General features: G+C 43.5%; 1 protein-coding gene across 1 annotated transcript in view; it reads right to left on the bottom strand.

Annotated features, from left to right (window-relative positions):
* Positions 1-532: 532 nt before the first annotated feature.
* Positions 533-20,095, bottom strand: part of GPR132 (G protein-coupled receptor 132) — an 84,945-nt gene continuing 65,382 nt past the window's right edge. The window contains exon 2 of the mRNA XM_074820988.1: positions 533-4,648. Coding sequence (XP_074677089.1) covers positions 3,530-4,624 — 1,095 coding nt within the window. The 5' untranslated portion in view covers positions 4,625-4,648 and the 3' untranslated portion in view covers positions 533-3,529. The remainder of the gene's footprint in view (positions 4,649-20,095) is intronic.

Genomic DNA, 20,095 nt, shown 5'->3' with positions numbered 1-20,095 from the left:
CTCTCTTCTCTGGGATCATTAGCTGGGAACAGGCTGGGCATTGGTCAGCAGGTGGTGAGCAATCACATTGTGCATTACTCATTTGTACTTGTATTATCACTATTACTATTTTTATTTTATTTTATTTTATTTTATTTTATTTTATTTTATTTTATTTTATTTTATTTTATTTTAATTATTAAATTATTTCTATCTCAGCCTATGAGTCTTCTTACCCTTACCCCTCCAACTCCTCCATTCCCTGGGGGTGGGGGAGGATGAACGAGCAGCTGGGTGGTGTTTGGCTGCCGGCCAAGTTTAAACCAGGACACCTGTTTTATATAACTATCCTCTTGAAGGAAAACTTAATACTGAACATGAAAGCATTTCTTAGACAGGAATAGAGTTTTATAAGTGAGTTACCCCAAACAATTACTTAAAACATGCAGTCTTTAGAAATAACTTAAAATTTATGAATAAACAAGCAAATCAGATATGTTGTCTGCCAAAACTAGTTTGGCCAGCTGTAGTTCATAGCCAGAAATTATTCACTTCATGCTTCACAGTCATACTTAAAATAATCAGCAATCTACTTATCTCCCAGGTGCATTATGAATGTCTGAGACACATGTAAAAATAAAATCATGTTTTATTTATTCAGTAGCCCACTCCTCTTCAAATCAAATTATGGACGTTACACCTGAGTAAATGCTGAATACAAAAGACAGTGAAATATATGAATCTTACCCCTGTTACACTGCTGAGCAGCTCACCTGCTCTGAGCCATACATGTGGGGACCTAGCTGTCTAAATATCGAATTGAGAAGCACAGTCTAGGTTTGGTTCTGTACTCTCTCCCAAGTCATCTTATAGCTTAAGCTGAGTTGAGGAAGTCGGGGGACAGATCCAAATAGCTGGGCTGAGAACTGCAGATCTGATGTAGTAGGTGAACCCCTCTTCACAGCACGAAGCAGTCCCTGCAGGCTCACTGGTAATGTCCCTGCAGGAGGAAAGGATGGAAAGATCCACACAATCAATTCGTCCTTCAGATCTGCTCTGACCTCAGTAGTGTCCTTTGCTGTGTCCCTAGCAAGAGTCCCAGTGCCGAGACCCTTCCTTTGCCTGTATGGCACAGTCAGATACTGTGTGACAAAACAGATTGCATGCTTCAATTTATCACATGAGGAACAGTTGGCTTATGGGATAGTTTAACAATGTGGAAATAGCATTTCTTGATGTCCTCACTCAGATGTAAAGCTGCTTTTCCATTTATCCAAAGAAGTCAGGATTTGCAGTTTTCCCCTGTGGATACATTGCTTCGTACCCTGGCCCTTAATCTCTCTTATGGAATATTTTAGTTTGGAAAGCACCTCTGGAGATCATCTAAGTCACCTTCAAAGTTGGATCAGGATGTACAGGGCCTTGTTGCCCCTAAGATTTTTATTTCAGAGTGCATCCGAACAAAGAAGCCCCAAGGATTTTCATTAAGAGAAGATGCATAATAATATAGTAATTCAGAATGGCGTGTAAATTAGGCAAGGCAAAAGAATGACATATGTTGCATCAGACCCTGCTAATCCCTGTCCCCTGCACCTATGGCACTGGGCTCCAGTATTGGTTGCTCTAAAGAGACTCACTTTTTATCAGAGAAAAAACATCAGATTTCTAAGTTCATTGAGATACCTAATTTGCATCCATTTCAATCAGTTTAGAAGTCTGTATCTTTGGTTTCTTCTAAATTCACTGTTGTTATTCATCAGAGTTTTACATTTAGACTATGAAAATCCTGAGGTTGGGGCAGTTTGCATACGTGTTCAGAGATTAATCACCAATCCTCTGGCTGACTGGGCTGTTGCGAGCAACGCCTGCTGCTGGTTTTTTTAGTAATGGAAAGTTTGATTTTCAGCAGAGTTACAGATATTCAGCACTTTGCAGATCTCTCCTTGGTACCTTAGAGAGTTTGGTCTCTGGGATGCATGTGAAAATACAAACCCACAGTTTGTTAATTAGCATCACGACAGAATTTCACATTTTTCCAAGAAACAATCTGCTATTCAGTTCAGTATTTTGTGAACTACTTTTGAGGACACAAACATTTCATTGGTAGATGCCAGAGGAGTCATTAAATAATACAAAAATTAAATATGTCATAAATACAATAAATTGAGGAAATGCCATTTTGGCACAATTCTGCTTTGCAAAAGTGTATAAGAATAAAGCATAATATACAGAAATACTTATGACAATTTTAAAACATTAACAACTATTGTATTTACATTAACACTGGCTAATGTGAGTTCAATTCAGAAATGTGAACATTAATAACAATTTAAAAATATTACAGAAATACAACATTGCAGATGAAACAGAATGACGCTGTGAAGCGCTTTACAAACTTGTACTCAAATAAACATTCAACTGATTCATGATCTTTGTCTGTTTTACTTTGATCACATAAAAATATGAAGAAGCTGTTTAGATAAATATTGCCAGATTTGTATCATTCTTTTTTTACAAATTCTAGTTTCAAGGCACAGGAAGCTACTATCAATAATTTATTCATAGCGAAAGTGGCAGCAGCAACAATGAAATCTGCCCCAGCATAGTCTCCTGTACGCACCACCAGCATGTCCGAGAGAGCCTCTCCTTGTCAGTAAGGCACTTAACTCTTGTACAGACTCCCACACACTAAAACTTGGATCAATACCAAAAGGGAAGTGTTAGCTTAGTCAGAAATGAAACACAAGTTCAACAAATGTTCAGAGACAGCATAAAACCAGTCCATGACACCACTCAGAAATGTATACATTTTCTATATACTTCAGTGCATTCCAGATTCAACTGCAAAATAAGTAAAATCAACTAGTTGGGAAACATCAAGCATCAGACTTGTACGTTTTAAGAATTTCAGGACAGTGCAGGATCTTGACTAATACAGTAGAAGTACTGTTGATATGTGTTATCAGGCCGCTGTTTTGTCCTTTAACCCTCCCCAGAATGTGCAAGGTAGATAAAGTTGCATACTGAAGTATTAGGAACATTTTCAAGGCTCTTGCTGAAAGACTTCCTCATTTTTAATATTTTCCACTGGTTAACCACAAACGTTAACAACAGAGTACGTGTATGAGAATCTGAACATGTACCTCCTCAAGGGCTAAAAATTTCAACTATAGGAATGGGCCCTACATTGTTCTCCTCAGCAGGGATCTTTTTTGTCCATCTCTGAAGATAAAACTGGTTCTGAATTATATGAGGAAAAGAACCAGTCCAAAAAATAAGCTTTTAAGATTTCAATTTGAGTCAAATTACTTAGTTTATCCCACACATCCTTCACAAAGCAATACTGTCACCAATGAAACCGGTGGAAAAACCTTATTGTAGGAGACAAACAGAAATACGAAGTATTGCTCCATCAGTGTCCTCAAGGAGTTGCTGGCCCATGCACTATGACGAAACTTCATACGGATGTCAGCATGTAAATACTCGTGTGCTGCAGTCTGCAGCCCGCAGCTGGTATTAGGAACTTCTTATTTGTGTCAGCAGCTAACTGCTAGCTACCACCTTCTTTGTCTTTGCCACTATTACAGATCTTTTGAACGTCAGATGAATCTGGTATTTCTTTGTTTTCTTCTCTTAGTCCTCCTTCCTGTGATTCTTTTGACATTTTCAATTTTATGCTGTCAGTCTTTTGATTAATAGATGAATTTAGCCTGGATGAGTTCAATCTCCATCTTCTCAGACTCCTATAAAAATCTTTTCTGACATTTTCACTAACCAGCACATAGATGATTGGATCAGCAATGCTGTTTGCAGTGGCTAAACACAGAAACACTGTAAAAATTGAATATATATCCTTTTCAAATGGACATGAGCAATTTTGATGAAACATGAAGTATATGGATCTTATTATGAGTACCACATGGTAGGGAGCAAAGCAGATCAGGAAAATGACAATAATGGCTATAGCCAGATACTTCACTTTGGCTTTTTGGTGACAAGTCAAGCTGCTGCTTGTTTTTGTACTTTGGAAAATTTTGTAGTTTGTGAAAATGAGGATTGTGAAAGGTATGGCAAATCCAAATAGGAATCTGGCAAAGCTGAAAGAAGCCAGTTTTATGTCAAGAGGCAAAGTCTCAAAGCAGGTCTTATTTTCTGGATGATCTTCCATGTAAAATACTGGAGTGTGGATTATTGCAACCACAGCAAAGAGAAAGCACACTATTATGATTGCCTTTTTCTGTCCTCTTCTCCCCCTTGACTCCAGAGCATACACCAGTGCCACGTAACGATCCATAGAAATGCAACACAAAAGCAGAATGCTGATGTATATGTTGCAGAAAAAGATGAATCCTGTTATTCTGCAAGGCTTTGCACCCATAGTCCACTGATGCTCATTTTGCACGTAGATAATCCAGAGAGGCAAAGTACTTAAATACATCAACTCACACAATGATAAACTGAAAATGTAGATGGCAATTACTTTATTCCTTTGGATTTGTACAAATGTAAGCAGGGAAGTTAAGCAATTTGCCGGAAGGCCTATGGCAAAAACGATGCTGTAAACAGCAACCAGAAGTGTCTTGCTGTCTTTGTAGGGAATTCCTGTGCAGGTGGAGCTATTATTTGTGTCTGTGCAATTTTCCATTATTCTTTTTCCAGCTGGTGTTTCCTGAGAATCAGAAGACAAGGTGGAAAGTTAGCATTTGCATCACTTAAAAATGTGTCAGTAAATGTTATGGTCCCATAGGTGCCAACAGGACATGTCAGGAAAACAAGTTGGATGCTTGTCTTGGGAACGCATCTAAAACAAGTTTTCCAAGACCTGCTGGTCTTCTGTAGTGTTTCCTGGGAGTCAGGTGTGATTTACTTCCAGGAAAAAGTACCTTTCTTCACAAGGAATTTCTTGACTTCAGCATGCCAGTTCACTAAGACAGGGTAATGGGGACTGTCCCTACACCAGGCTGCCTCATAAATAAGACAGAGCTGCTGATCATTTACTGAAGTCACTTCCCAGAGGAAATTAAGGGCATTGGTCTTCAATTCATTTTTTTCAAACCGAATAACAAAAAATGCCACCAGTAGAGATTTCAGAGGCAGACTTCCAAAAGAAGCTATCATTTATGGTCAGTCAGATGGGGGAACCATCTGAAGTGGGTGGTGGTAGTTGTTCAGAGACCACCCAGCATTCAGGAACCAGAATCTGGCCACTGGCATGTACCTTCACACTGTTTACAACACAGTGGTTCAGATCTAGCTAATTCATACTTCTGTCCTCCCTCCTGTTAATGAATAACTGCAGCTGAAGAACATAAGCTCGTAGTGGATATTATACCCACCATATAATACCCAGCCAGTGAAACTGCCTACCACATCTGTTTGATGCCTCTGGGAAACAACAGGGAATAAAGGCAGTTGGAGGAAGTAAACAAGACCAAAGAGAAGAATATCCACATATTTAAGAAATGGAGGCAAAGAAATTTAATGCTCTTTGAACAGGAGTGGTTATGAAAAACTCCACCTTTCTGTGATGACCATGCACAAAAGCAGACCTGGCATTTGGTTAGTGTTAAGGAGTGCTAGGAGAAGCATTTCTTGCAAAGTCACATGATGACTTCCATGCAGAAGTCTTCGCCAAGTGAACAGAGGAATATGGAGGTGAGTGCACCGTAATGGTGTTGTGTGCCCTTAAGAATTGTACTTTGCTGTATTTGTGAGTTGAAGATGTCCATTGTATAACATCCTCGTTACAAAGAGGTCTTGCCTGGCTTAATCTTTTGGGCATTCTCTTATGGGGTGGACACCTGCTCCAGGGAACAGCCAGCTAACTCCACAAGAAGGAGATGTCTTGACAGAGACTGAGTCCCTTCAGACAGAGGAGGGGCATGAGCTTTCCCAGTCCACACCATGCATGAGCAATTTCTCTAGCCCTGAGTTCATTCAGTGGAGAAGGTAGCTTTTAGCAGCCTCAGAACATTTATTTTTTGCTTGTTTGGGTCCATCTCAAGCAAACCAAGGAGAAATAGTCTGCTTCTAGTGCAGTGGGAGCATCTCCTGCATCCCTGAGAGGGTGGTAAAGCTGGTGGGGCCATTCTTTCCCCTCCATGTGGGCAAGAGAAGTCCCGGGGATGGCACAAGCAGCTCTACCCTGAATGCCTAACAGAGCACCTGTCATGCAAGATCCCTAGAGCTTGAAGAGCAGTCAGGTCCCCTGACTTAGTTTAGTTATCAGATAATGAGAACGGTGTAAGAAAATGGACACAGGTTGCCCTGGGCTGTGAGACTCTCACAGCTGCACAGTGCTAGCCACAGCCATAAACACCAAGAGAGGATCTCCTGACTAATGTTCAGAGGTGTTCACTTCCACCAGCTACCTCAAAGCAGTCAGAGCCCACTCAATGACAGCAGCTTCTGAGTGAAGATGTCCTGGCAAGTGAGCAGATGGGACAGAGGCAAGTGTACCTGCTGTCCCCAGCACCAGCAGCAGAGCAAGCTGTTCCTTGAGGGGAGGATGTTTGAAAGGGGCTTCCACAGACAGAGGAACTGAGAAAGTGCTCTGTGCATGGAAGAAGTACACAGAGGGTGCAGCCATGCTCTGCAACTACCTTCCACTTCCCCTCTGTGGCAAACCATGTTCCACTCGTGCTGACATGTTGATGAGGGTTAGTGGGCAGCCGGTCGCTGCGCTAGTTGGTCCAAAGTGTCTTGCCAGAGGGTCACATCCCTCCACATCTGAGAATCAGACCAGAGTCCGGTGGGTATGTTGAAGCCCTCTCAAGGGGGATCTGAAGTTTCCTTTAGTTTCAAAGGCCCCATCTTAAGCACAGCTGGAGAAGAGGATCCTCACTGCTGTGAGAGGAAGACAGCATTGTACTCAGCAGGGCTGCGGCAAGGTTTCTGCGTGAGAGGGTGTAAAGTTACTTCCCTTCTTTCCTAGCAGTGAAAGTGTACTGATAGCTGGTGTCAACTCAGAAAAACGATGGTTGCGATAAGGGCTGGTGGTGACTTGTGTTTTTTGCTGCCTCTGGGCATCTGCCACCCTTGGTGAATGAGGTGGGGTCTTCTCTGGGCCACCAACCGAACCGCTGTGTAGAGGGGATAAAAAGGTTGCTTGATTTCAGGGTCAGCAGCGGTTCTTTGCCCAGACCTCACCTGGGACGTGGCATATGAGAGCTTGTCCTCAACTCAGACGTGTCTGACCACCGTGAGAGCTGCAGTACACCTACACACCACAGAGTTGTCTTGGAGACCTCCCATTCTAAGGTAAAGCACAGCAGGTAAATACAACTCGTACGTGAGGCAGATGGTGACAGCCAGGGTGGGGCGCAGCACAGTCGCACGCCATCTCGGTTACTCGATGGCTGTCTACCCCAGGCATGCCTTAACAAAAAACCTTTCAAGAGTGGTTGAAGGTGTGCTCTCCTCCCCTCCCCCTGGGGTTTGAATGCTTCTCTTGACCCTGTGTTTGTCTGAATATTCTCCTTTCTGCACTGGCTACACCTGGTGTTCGCTGCTCATTGTGCGAAGGCATGCTTACCCCGGAGGTATTTGCCTCGCCAGCGAGCAGCCAGCGATGGTGCGGGGCAGGAAGGAAGTGGTAGAAGAGTTATTCTGTAGACACATGGTTCCAATTGTTTCTTTCTCTTGACTCCTTCCTTCACCTCCTCCCTTCCTGCCCTGCTCCAAGTCTCCTTCCCATGCTTAGCACCCATGAGTGAGCCTCAGGAAGGAGATGCCTGTGACTTTTTAAGCCGCCTGCATGGACCATGCCTTTTTTTCTTGGCTTTTGGCATATGGCCTAAGCCACAGGGCTGAGGCTGAGCTGAAGAAACCTCCACCCTTAAATGACTGTCAGCTGCCAGGCGCAAAGCCTCAACTGACAAAGTGCAGTCACAGGCGTGACTTTACACTTGTAGAGAAAAAGCATGTGCTGAATGCCTCCCCTGACGGTCTGGCCTGTCAGCTCAGGAGCCTGGATCCTTCCCAGCAGTAATGCTCTCTGTCCCAGCCTCATATCAGGAAGGAAGAGAGGAAGGCATCCATTTGCTCTCCTTCCTCACCTTCTCCTGGCTCTCTTCTGGCCCTGGCCAGAGTCTTCTGGCCCTGGCCACCTGGGCATCCAGCCCCAGTTCTGAGCTTCACTTGTCTCTGCTCAGCTCTCCATGCTTACAGGGGTGTTTCCTCCCCAAACTGAAGATCAGAAAGGAGCACTCAGCAGACTATGAAATTTTTCTCTGTGACATTGCCCCTCTTCGAATGAATGTACTTTTTTATTGTCTCAGGCCTTTAGAGTTTGCTGGTTTGATACTTGGCTCAGCCCAGAAAATTCCCGGTTTTGTCTTCTGTGGAGGCTGGGCTGTGATGGATGTATCCCCACATCTCTCAAATATAGCATTCGTAACTGTACTGCTTTATCTAAAGAGCAGCTGGCTACCTGTGAGCACTTTGTTGTTGTCCCGCACTGATGTAGGTCTGGAGCAGGCTAACTTGCATATCAGATATTCATTCAAATAAAAAAAAAATAATTACACAGCTGAAAAAAACGTACACCATTTCAGTGTTCATTTTCTGCTAATATTTGTGATGAGCAATTTTAGTGATAGAAACATTGATAGAACAGCAGAACTTAAGAGATTTATCACATCCAGCATTATAAGGGGTCAAACATAGCTGTGATGCCAAGGATGGATGATATCCAAGAATGCGTTTGTGAGAGACAAGCTGTTTCAGTGCATTAGGTTTCTTGGCTGCCCTGTAGCTTTCTGTTGAGCAAAGCCTTCCAAAGTAGCTATTCTCACCTTTCTGTGATCTATTGTGTTCTGCTAGGGCTCACCACCAATTACTAGGTGTTAGATCAGGTCCTGGCTGTGATTTACCTCAACAGTTCAATGTATACTTAACAACACTCTGAGGCTTCTTGCTCTGTGAGGCTCACTGCACAGAAAAACCCTCAGTCAGCACCTGCATGTTTCTCACCTTCGAGACATACAAAACATCTCATCTTCCAGGACAGAGACACCACCTCTGGCTCAGGAAACACCTGACAAATCTCTGGAAGATGGGGTACTCCACTAAGGAAGATTTGCTGTGTGCCTGCTCTGTATTTACACTCTTCCCTGGACATCTGCTCTTGGCCTAGGTTACAGCCACAATATTGGGGTAGATAGGCCTCGCATTTCTAATGTTGTTGTGTCATGTTCACACTGTTAGATGAATAGTTAATTACATTTCTTACTCCTAAAATGGAGTGCCTACATGCTCTAACATATTGATATCTTATGGAGAGAAAACCCTGGAAAAGGGCAGGGCACCTGGAGATGCCAAAGTAGAAAGGGTTGTAGATGGAAGAGGCATGATGGATGTGAAATCCCATTTTCTTGAGGTGTGGTGAGAAAGCAGCAGAAGTGTCTTGCTGCAGACCCACCAAGCAGGGCTGTGAAACCAGATCGAGATTGACTGCCTTTTCCTCACCTTCTCTTTGACCCAGTGCACTTCGCAGTCCTTGGGGCAGATGGCCCAGATTTACCAGGAGGAATGGAAAGGTGCTCTTTCTCAGGCTTTCCTAGAAAGTGACAGAATTCAAATACCAAACTGGTGTCTGGTCTAGAAATCAGATCTTCCATCTTGTGGACAGGGACCAAAGCACTGGTTTGTCATGCAGGAGAGCCTGTGCGATGGTTATCTGTTGTCTCCCCTACCCAGCATCAGGAGCACTGAACTATCCTACAGAGGTGCCCTACTCAGCTCATGGGAGATGAAATCATGAACCTGGGATGCTGTGGGGATGTGGTTTCACACCACACCCATGACAGAATAACATCCTGGCTGTCACCATTTTTTCTCTCTGCCTTCTCTCTGCCAGAAAGTTGACCTTTCTGAAGTGGTTCACCAGGGTCAAAGCAGCACCAGGGCTGGCACAAGGGAATCAGTGGCAAGTAGCGCCTGGCCAGAAGTGGAGCCGCCAGAGGCAGGTGGAGGGAGGGTTGTACTGAGAGCAGCTTGGCCATAGTGTGAGCTGCACCCTCTGTCAGTCTCCAGAGGCACTGCCATCTCTGCTGATGATTTAGGGGTCTTTGCAACCGAGTTACCCAACCGGGCACCTTCTCTGTGGATGCTGCAAGTCCTGAGCGGAGCGCTTTGGGTAAGCAGCGCATCTGGCCGTGGGGTCACATGGAGATGGACCGCAGCTCTAACCACATCACTCTCCTCAATTCTTTTGCCTTGAAAATGCCACTGCTAAGCCCTGAAAAGTGTGTGGACTTTTGTGAGCCTGCCAGCTTAGAGCTTATCACTTCAGAGTGAATGTAAAGATCTTCGCTGGAGTCTGGTCTCTGAATGAAGCAGAAAAGGCTCATGGACAGTGCAGGGATTTGACTGGTGGCTCCTGCTGCTTATGTGGGCCAGTTGCATTAATATCTGATCTTCCATCAAGAGACTGAAGTGTTTTTGCTAACACAAGGTGTAAAGAGGGAAGTGAAAGCAAGGGGGAAAGCAAAAGGCTTTATTTTCCTTTTATTTTTTTGCTTTATTTGTCTATGAGCTACTCATGTAAAACTGTTTCAGTTTCCAACACAGAAGTTGGAGTGATAAAAATAACCCCTGTTAAGAAAGGTGAAAAAGGAAATTGCAGATACAGTTACAGGGAAGAGAGGGAGAAGTCAAAAAACCCAATAGTTGAACAGAGCAGCATTAATCTTTGGATTAATTAGCCTGAGATACAGAGGGACAGAGGAGAAAAAAGACACAGTGAAATCCGTAACATGAGTACAATTAGATCAGCAGAGCACATTAATTAATGTATTTTTTAATTTTCTAATAATTTTCTGATCATCATTCTATGCCAAGGATTATTGTTAGAGCTGAAAATTTTGAGGCATTTATGTGGATATTAAGAATAATTTTTAAAAGCGCCATGCTTATAACGGTTAAGATAAAAACAAACTATTGCTTCACACCTTCCTTCCTGCCCCCAATATTTGGAAAGGATAACAACCTGCACGTTTTAAAGCATAAATCAACCTTCAATGAAACAGGACCTGGGTTTCTCCCGAGGGGTTTTGTGTGCTTCCCTTAGTAGCATGTGGTACTGTAACTATTTGACACGAGAGTACTAACATGATGTCACTCTGACCACTCAGATCTATCATCATAAAACATCAATTCCCAGATATGACAGATATGCCACCAACAATATCACTCTTATTCTGAACCCGGGCTTCTCTTTCTCATGCAGAACCTCCATGACCTGCCTGTAAACTTTTATGACCTATTAAACTTTCCAGCCACTAGACTTTGTGTCTGTTAACTTTAATAGGAAGTAAGAAATTGCCGTGGGTTATTTGCTCTGCTGTTCTTGAAAGTAGGAAAAATGTTTGTGGTATCTTTGTGGATAAAAATAAATTATGACCCATTAGCCCAGCAAGTCAGTGAACTGGTTTATTTTTTATTTTTTTTTTCCCAATTAGTAATAAGTAAATTAGTAGATGAAGTCACTCCTACAAGCAAGTCTCAGCAGACAAAAGAAAAGCAGCAATGGCTCCACTTAATCACCCAGCAGACCAATCCTTTTTACTGACAGAAACAAGATAGTGGGATTTGAAACTATACAGTTTCAAATTTGAATAGAATAGAATATATGAATATATAATTTTGAAATTATATAATTTCAAAACTCTGTAGAGAAAAAAGGGAGTTTTAAAGCTACAGGACTATACTGGGAATCCCACCGGAGCACAACTCCATCTTAAAATATCTACCTCCATCCTAGCTTGATCAGAAGGAAACCACCCATGGGATTTGAATGCAGAGACAAATAAACACTGTGCAAAGCAGATTTAATGCCTAGACAGGGAAAAAACTCTCCATGTAATTCCTGAAAGGTGAAAGTGGCAAGTTTCTTGTATTTGCTAGATTTCGGTTTGAGTTTTACCCTCTTTTGAATGCTCCCTGGCTGCTGCAGCTCTGGAGAAGACTCTCAAGAAACAAGAAAGACCTCTAAGCAGCCTTCTGCTGAAGCAAGGCATGGCATATGCTTTCTTTTGGTCACCAAGTGTAGCCACCTGAAGTTCAGGTAGGTTTTTTGCTAGAAGCAACCACCTCTGCGTCAGTGGTTACACTAATCTCCAACTGCAAGACACTGGACAGAGAGTACTGTGATGAAGCAAGTAATCCCTCTCTTGACTAGTGCTGGTTAAAACAAGCTATGGAGCATTTGTAGGCTGGAAATAGCTGCTGTAAGGAGGCAGCAAGACCTTGGGATTAGTTATACAGCCTTAATATTTAACTCTACACTGCAGATATAAGCAATCTTATTAAAAAAGGAAGATTTTTGTCAGAAGAGAGAAGACATTAATCATTTGCCATTCAGGAGGGGAACTCAGCAATAATTTCTGATGAGAGGAAGGTGTTTGATTTCTCTTGTGATACACTGTTCATAGATGTGAACTCTCAGCAACTAGAGAGTTTAAATACCTGTCTGTGGGCGTTTACATAGCTCCACACATCCACGTTCCCCGTCCCACAGCCTGCAACTATTTTGCTCAAATAAGCAGCTGTGAATGAACTGTCACATAATTCAGGGTTGACAAAGGACATCGCTTAAAATTGTGATCCTTCCATAAACTGGGTTTCTTAGTGCCATGTTACACTACCTTGTGAGGAACTACAGAGGAGAGAAGAATGCCAGGCAGGTAACCCCTCAGGAGAAATGTGTAAACGAAAGCTCCTGCTACAGGGTTTAAAACCATCTTATTCAACACATCTAAACGTAGGTAAAACTACATGCATGTCATATGTAGTAGATAGGAGAAGTTCACAGATGAAAACCAGATCCCAAAATCCCCCTGTACCAGTGGACTTTTTTTCCCCAGTCTCATGATTTGGAGACCATGACTCATGATTTTGGGACTTTTGGACATGGCAAAGTTTCTCAGTCTTTTCTGAGAGCATCAGAGAACGGCTGTTGCAGGGCAGATTTACTCCCTGGTACCTAACAGCTTGTCTAGAAAAGGTCCCACAGCAAGAGTAATGGCTTCATGGCCAGGAGAGCCATCAGGAACCCCAGAATTGCTGTCATAAATTTGAGGCTAAACTATAAAGCCTGTCGGGTCAAAAGGCTGAGAAAAGCATAGGTTTTGGAGCAGAGCCAGTGTAAGTGAACAGCTGAGAGCTGCCCCAAGACTGGTGAGTTTTGTGCTGCTGATTCACACGCTGTTCTTCACACACCTTCTTCACACACAAAACCAACAAGCACTTGGGCTCAATGCCTCCCTAAAGCTATCACAGCTTAATTGATAGCCTTGGCAGTGGGGACTATTTAAATAAGGTTTCTGTTACTTGAGTGGCTCATTTGGAAACCTAACTGGCCAGACTTTCTTGCTGGCTTATGTTGGAACTACAAAATCTTGGAAGAAGGAGATGAGAGGGGGGTTTCCCATGCACAGCTTCTCAGACCCACCCCAGGGTGCTCCTGGATGTCAATGCACAGCCAAGTGCCGGCAGATTTGACACTAAGGGCTTATATGTGGATGAATATTACTCTGGACTCCTGAAAGAGCAGGCTGGGGTATGAGGGAACAGCTGTTTTAACAAGGCAAGGAGGTCTGGCCATGTCGGCACACTGCTAAGAGCTGCATGTGTCTAACTGACAGGTTTAAGGAAAATCCAACTCTGGGTGGCTGACCAAAGAAGTGGTAAGACCTATGTTCAAACCCCAAGGTGTGCTCCTAACAGAGATGTTCTGTCACCTTCTAGACTTTAGGATCTCCCCAGCAGATACTTATGGACACCTTCCACCTTCTTCCGGGCCTCAGTCATCCAGGCCTTCAAACAGGAGACTCCTGCCAAACCTCTGGCACCTCCAGTTAGCATCATCATTGCTGGGGAAAACCAGAGCAAAAAAGATGCACAAAATAATTTTGTGACCTGCCAGACTTGGGCTCATTGACATATTGCTTGTAATTGAGAAGTCTAGCTAGGGTCCCCTCAAAATGGCTGGAGAGCTGCCAGTCAGAGAGGGACCTGGGGGTGTTGATTGATAGCCGGCTGAACATGAGCCAGCAGTGTGCCCAGGTGGCCAAGAAGGCCAATGGTATCCTGGCTTGCATCAGAAATAGCGTGGCCAGCAGGGACAGGGAAGTGATCTTACCCCTGTACTCAGCACTGGTGAGGCCGCACCTCGATGACTGTGTTCAGTTTTGGGCCCCTCACTACAAAAAGGACATTGAATTACTTGAGCATGTCCAGAGAAGGGCAATGAAGCTGGTGAAGGGTCTGGAGCACAGGTCTGATGGGGAGCGGCTGAGGGAACTGGGGGGGTTTAGTCTGGAGAAGAGGAGGCTGAGGGGAGACCTCATGGCCCTCTAGAGCTACCTGAAAGGAGGTTGCAGAGAGCTGGGGATGAGTCTCTTTAACCAAGTAACAAGTGATAGGACAAGAGGTAATGGCCTCAAGTTGCGCCAGGGAAGGTTTAGACTAGATATTAGGAAGCGTTTCTTTACAGAACGGGTGGTTAGACGTTGGAATGGGCTGCCCAGGGAGTTGGTGGAGTCCCCATCCCTGGAGGTGTTTAAGAGTAAAGTTGACTTAGCGCTGAGGGATATGGTGTAGTTGGGAACTGTCAGTGTTAGGTTAATGGTTGGACTGGATGATCTTCAAGGTCTTTTCCAACCTAGACGATTCTGTGTGATTCTGTGTGAAAATTATTTTGTTTTTGTCTAAAGTGAATGTGTATCAGCAGATGGGATCTGCAAAACCTGTGAAAACCACAGTGCCTTGTATACTTGAAACAATCCTATTTTTAACAAGCAGTTAAAGACAGTATTTACAAGTGCTCTGAACTCAGACATCAATATTTCCTCCTTTTCCATTTACCATGAAACTCAATTTCTTTGTTCTTGTCCTATGATTCACTCTCAACTAATTGGAGAACTACCGTTTTCCTTTTTTGCCATCTGCTTCACCCCCTATAGCTAGCTAGCTCACGTATCAGCAGCAGGGTTTTCCCCTTTAGACCTTAGTTATACCATCAAAAACTGTGACGCTCAAAGATTCCTCTTTACACCTACACGTGTCTCTGATGTCTCTCTAAGACCACTCACGCCTGCTAAGTCTCCCGTAGTATCTTATCGAGATCCTCAGCTGCGATCTCTTCCGTCTGTTTGTACATCTACCCCAATGAGCATCTCATTCTTCACTGGGACTCAGGGTCTACCCTGAAAGATATTAATGTAAAAATCCCAGCTACCAGATATTCCCCAGAGTGTCCATCTTTAAGGATATCAATATCATACATTGTTTCTGATAGACCCTGTTCTGAATTTCCCACTTCTCTTGGACCTTTCCACTCCAGTTAGGCCCTGCTCACCTGTGCACTGATACAACCCACTTCACTTTCCACTTAATTTTCAATACTGAACCTTTGGTGTTCAGGGACTTCAGGTCGGCAGCAGGATATTTGGTTCTTGGAGAATGTTTTTGTTACATGCTCCGCTCCATCACCAGCAGCAGCTAGGTCCAAATTTTAGATATGTTTGGTAGTATCTATCTGTACTAAATACCCTGCTTTAAAAATAACATTCATTCATGAAGGCAGATAAAAATCAAAGCAGTGGTAGTATAAGAGACAGATTCTGTCAAGCCTGACATGCTCTACAGAAAGCAGCTGTAAAGATGATGGAATTTCTGCTAGTATGGTGGGATCCTTGACTTCCTCCTCCTCCACTGCTCCATTATAGCCCCAGCATAGGAGGCAGGGCTAAGTGAAAATAGTGTTCCCCCATATACACTAGCCCTCAAAGGGTTCAGTTTAAACCACTGATTTTCACACAGTGAGGCACACCCTGCTCAGGAGGCAATAACGTGTGGCAGAAGGACATGAGGAGGTGTCCTATCTGCTAAATCCTGCCAGGCCTCTCCATGCATGAAACATGCACAGCAACCCTGGAGCCAGTAGCAGTGGGGACATATCCAGATGCTTTTGGACAGGCAGCTGAGTCTGTTCAGGGAGGGAAAAGGAGTCAAAGGAGATAAAACCAACCTCAGGTGGAACTGCACTGAACTGCTCATTGCTAATTATACCCCACGGCACACTGAAAACACAATAGGTTTGCACTGAGTATCAAGAAAAGGCAAGCAAAACCTGAGCTTGTGCTGAGCTCAGGCCAGATGTACAGGCACTAAGCCATGGAGAGCAGCCACAGAAACCTGTCCTCATGTCATCTGGCACAGCAGATCCTGCAGCTGCCACTCCAGCCACGTTGCTGTTGCATTGGGACCCCGACTGCTAATGTGAGCAGTGGCATGACCCTCTTTATAACTGCAGCAATACTTCTCCGTGCTTCCCCTCTCCTGGCTCTTTCTGGTGTGGGAACCACTGACTTACAGGCATTTTTGTAGCCTCTTGTATACAAAAATAAAGGAACCTGGCTGGCAGGGCAAAATCATTCTCCACAAAGCTGTGAAATTTCCATTTCAGCTCCAAGTGGGACTGAGTTTTGTCAGGGCAGCTGAGTTAGTTGAAATCTTTCCCTCAGGCACTTCTACTGTGACAACAATGCTATTTGTGTGATCATGATGAGGCTATAAGATCGATGTCTCTGTGAGAGGTATGGGAAATTCTGAACCTGAAAGAGTCATCTGCAGTTTCAGGCAGAAATCTGTACAGAGGGGGTGCTCAAATCAAACTGTGAGTATTTGTTTTCATATAGTGTCCTGTGAACAGATCTATGGAAGAGTTCTCAGAAGAAAATCAGCCTTGACCACTGAGTGCTAAAGAGCCGAATAAGAGGGTTTTTTCCCCTTCTTCTTCCCCCCTCTGTGAGGTTAATGGAAGTTAAGCAACTGTTGGTTTAGAGGCAGCATATGATCTAAATGGGATTGTGGGAAGGGCAGGTTAAAACTAAGCTCAGATGCTCCTTGGGTCTTTGTCAGAGTAGCAAATTTTATGATAAAATTCCAAGAGAATCCAGTAGCTATAGTCTGTAGTGCTTCCTATTGCAATATAAACACAAACAAATGGGGGAGGTAATAGGGAGAAGAAAAGCAATCACAAAAATCCTATGAGAAACTAAATTCAGGAAACAATTCAGTTTTATCAAGTCAACAGGTCAGCCCGGCTCTGGTAGGATGTTTACTCTTTGCTAAATGTTATTCGGCATAGGAAAGATCCTCTCTGAACTTAGAATATCTCAAAGCAAAAGTAGCATCCTTTAAAGTCAAAGGAGGGAACCCAAACTGATTAATTCTGCCCACCTACCAGTGTGGCACGATTGCTGTTACCAACCTGTGACTTTATCACAAGACTTGTGGTCTCCTTAAAGCTGTAGCTACTACGCAAAATAACGGCTGTGCTAAATGCAAAGGAATATCAGCTTTCATTTAAAAACAAGGTCTCTGTCTTGCTGAGGAGAGCATTAAGCATGGTCCTAGAATTTTTGAAGTCTCAGAGAAACAAGTAAACTCCCAAAATATTCGACAAAAAAAAAAAAATAAAAAATCTGAACTCAGTCTCCACATTTCTGAGTGCCAGAGATCAGCAGTACTGTGTGAATAAAAGATAGAGAAAAAGAAGAAATGTAGTGTATCCAATTAGTCACTATAGACCAGCAGGTAAACATCACAATAAAATGCCTGTCTTGCCTTTCCAGTAGAGTAAGGATGAGGGGAAAGGCTGGATGTGAATTCTCCTTTTGGTCTACCAAAGGAAACCCAGCATTCGTGTTTCTAATACAATTCTGTATTCATGCCTCATGCTCTGCAGTAATAGTTAAATCTAACCTCATAGAAACCTGTATCCTGCCAAAATCCTTCAATCCTAATTATCATATATCCCTGACTGGAGCTAAAGTAGTTTTTCAAGAGAGAAATATGGAAAGGGAATTAATAAAGAAGACAGGTAGCAAGGACTCCATCAACTGTAACAAACTCTCATTAATACAGACCCAACAACACTTTATGTCTGTTGTATCAATCACAAGGAGATTTAGACTTTGGTGAAACATCAACAGAGTGCATTTCTGAGCACAAACACACAGCATGGAGAAGCAGTAATCAAAGCAGAACAAAGCAAAATACTGCTAAGTAGAAGTAATGCCTTGCCTCAGGGACAGAAATCACTTACTTTTTTTTTTTCTCTGGCTTTTGCAGAAGAGACGATGAAGTGCTCCAACTCGTGTTGTGCTCACAGGCTGCTCTGTAAAAACTGCAGGAAGTTGCTAATGATACCGCGTACAGTCATAAGTGGCGTGAGCTAAAAGAAAGTAGATTGCTCATGACTTCATCAGGCTCCCAAAGTGTGTCACTTGTAGTTAGGCACACACTTATAGATAGGAGGGCGACTGGAATACCCCATCCTTGAAAATCTTAGTCCTGTCATCATCTGAGCAGGTCATTGTGAAAAGACATCTATGGCAAGAAATATCTTTGGGGAAGATCCGCTCCTGAAAAGATACTAAAAGAGTGAGAAGAGGCAGAAGAAACTATTTGCTAGTTACTGTAAGTAGAGTATAATAGAAAGGTGAAAAAAGAAGTGGTCAGGACAGGAAAATGTGGAGTTAGCAGGAAGATAGAAGGAATAAAGAGCATTGTGCTGGTGGGTCTCTGTATAAGTGCAGCCCAGGGACTGAGGGCTATAATCTTTCTATCAAGCAGAGCATGCAGGATATCAGAGTTTCTGCAACATTACTGCAAAGTCAAAGGTTTCAAAAAGTCTTCTGAAACAGCCTGTTCTCATTGCTGTCCCCTGTATTGCTTTCAGATATGAAATAGTACCCACGCTCTTGCAGAGTGGACTTGAGATTGGCCATGCACGGCTGCTGCCTTTCATGAGTCAGTGGCTCAGGAACCACGGCTCTGTTTTAGGAGGGGGCCTGTGAGAAAGGCCATGCTTCCTGCCCCCTCTGCCAAACCAGACAGCACAGTGCAGGTTGGGGGGGTTTGGGCTGCTGCTGATTGACTTCAGCCTTTAATCTGTCCTTCTTGCTGTGCCAGCAGAGCTGCAAGACACGCACAGGTACACTTGGGCACGATGAGCTGCTGCGGCTGGCTGATGGAGGAAGCAGAGATTGACCAGTGCAGTCCGAAGAGCAGCTAAGAGAAAAGAAAGCCTTAACAAGGCAAGTGGTTTCCTCCAAATTCTGTCACTTGTACAGGTGTGAGAAGATGTAGGTTCAGCTCTTGTAACTGCCAGAATCCATTTGTGACCAGAAGTTTCATATCTTGGACTTCTGCTATGGGTGTGCATCTTAATCACTGTGCTGATATGTCCTGGAGGGACAAGAGACCAATGAACTTCCCCAAACCCTACTGGCTTGGGCTGCCAGGCCCTGGCAGAGGAACAAGATGCCTGCAGTAGTTGCGTGTTCCTTATTTGTACAGTGGAGGCAACACCTACCCTGGGTGCTACACATATATTCCCTTGTGTATGTATGAAACGGTTAGGTATTTAAATGGATTAGGAGCAGTATTAGAGCCAAACAGAAGGGAATGGTGATATGAGGGAAAGATCATTCTGGTTGCAATGGTGCTACAAAAGACTGAGAATGCTAAAGAAGATGAGTTGGTGGTTTGAGCAGCTTTTAGAAGAAGAGTAGATTTGCTTGAGTTTCTTAATGGCAAAGAGCATTAATACAAAGGAGCATGTGAGCTTTACCAAGTGTCCTAGCTCAGGCTTTAAGTAACAGAGGAACAAGAGCCCAGTTTTACATTGCCAGCCTAAACCTTGTTTGTGAGGCCTGTTCCATGTGTCTTTCCATGTGTTACCCTGAGAAAGTCAGTTATGACCAGATTTATTAAGTTTTCAGTCAACTTCCCGATCAACTTCCACCAATCCAGCTTGGTGAGCTGCTTGCAGCACCCCATGAGGGTCTGTCAGTGCTTGCAGACTGCTGGGAGCGAAGGTAGGACAAGGAGGAACTGGGTTACAACCTAAGGCAAGCAGATAACTGAATTTACTTTTGATAGCTGTATCAGAAGTGAAACATTTCTTCTGTAAGATAAAATAAATGCTTGGCATGTACTTTCATTCTGGGTTGAAAAAGTTACTTCGGTTCAGTTCTGCTAGAGAGGGTTTCTGGGGAAGGATATTTCTGTGAAGAGCACTTCATTCTCAGGAACCAGAAGG

This window comes from Strix aluco, chromosome 4 (genome assembly GCF_031877795.1).
Source record: "Strix aluco isolate bStrAlu1 chromosome 4, bStrAlu1.hap1, whole genome shotgun sequence".
Taxonomy (NCBI): domain Eukaryota; kingdom Metazoa; phylum Chordata; class Aves; order Strigiformes; family Strigidae; genus Strix; species Strix aluco.
This window is presented reverse-complemented; position numbering and strand designations above follow the sequence as displayed.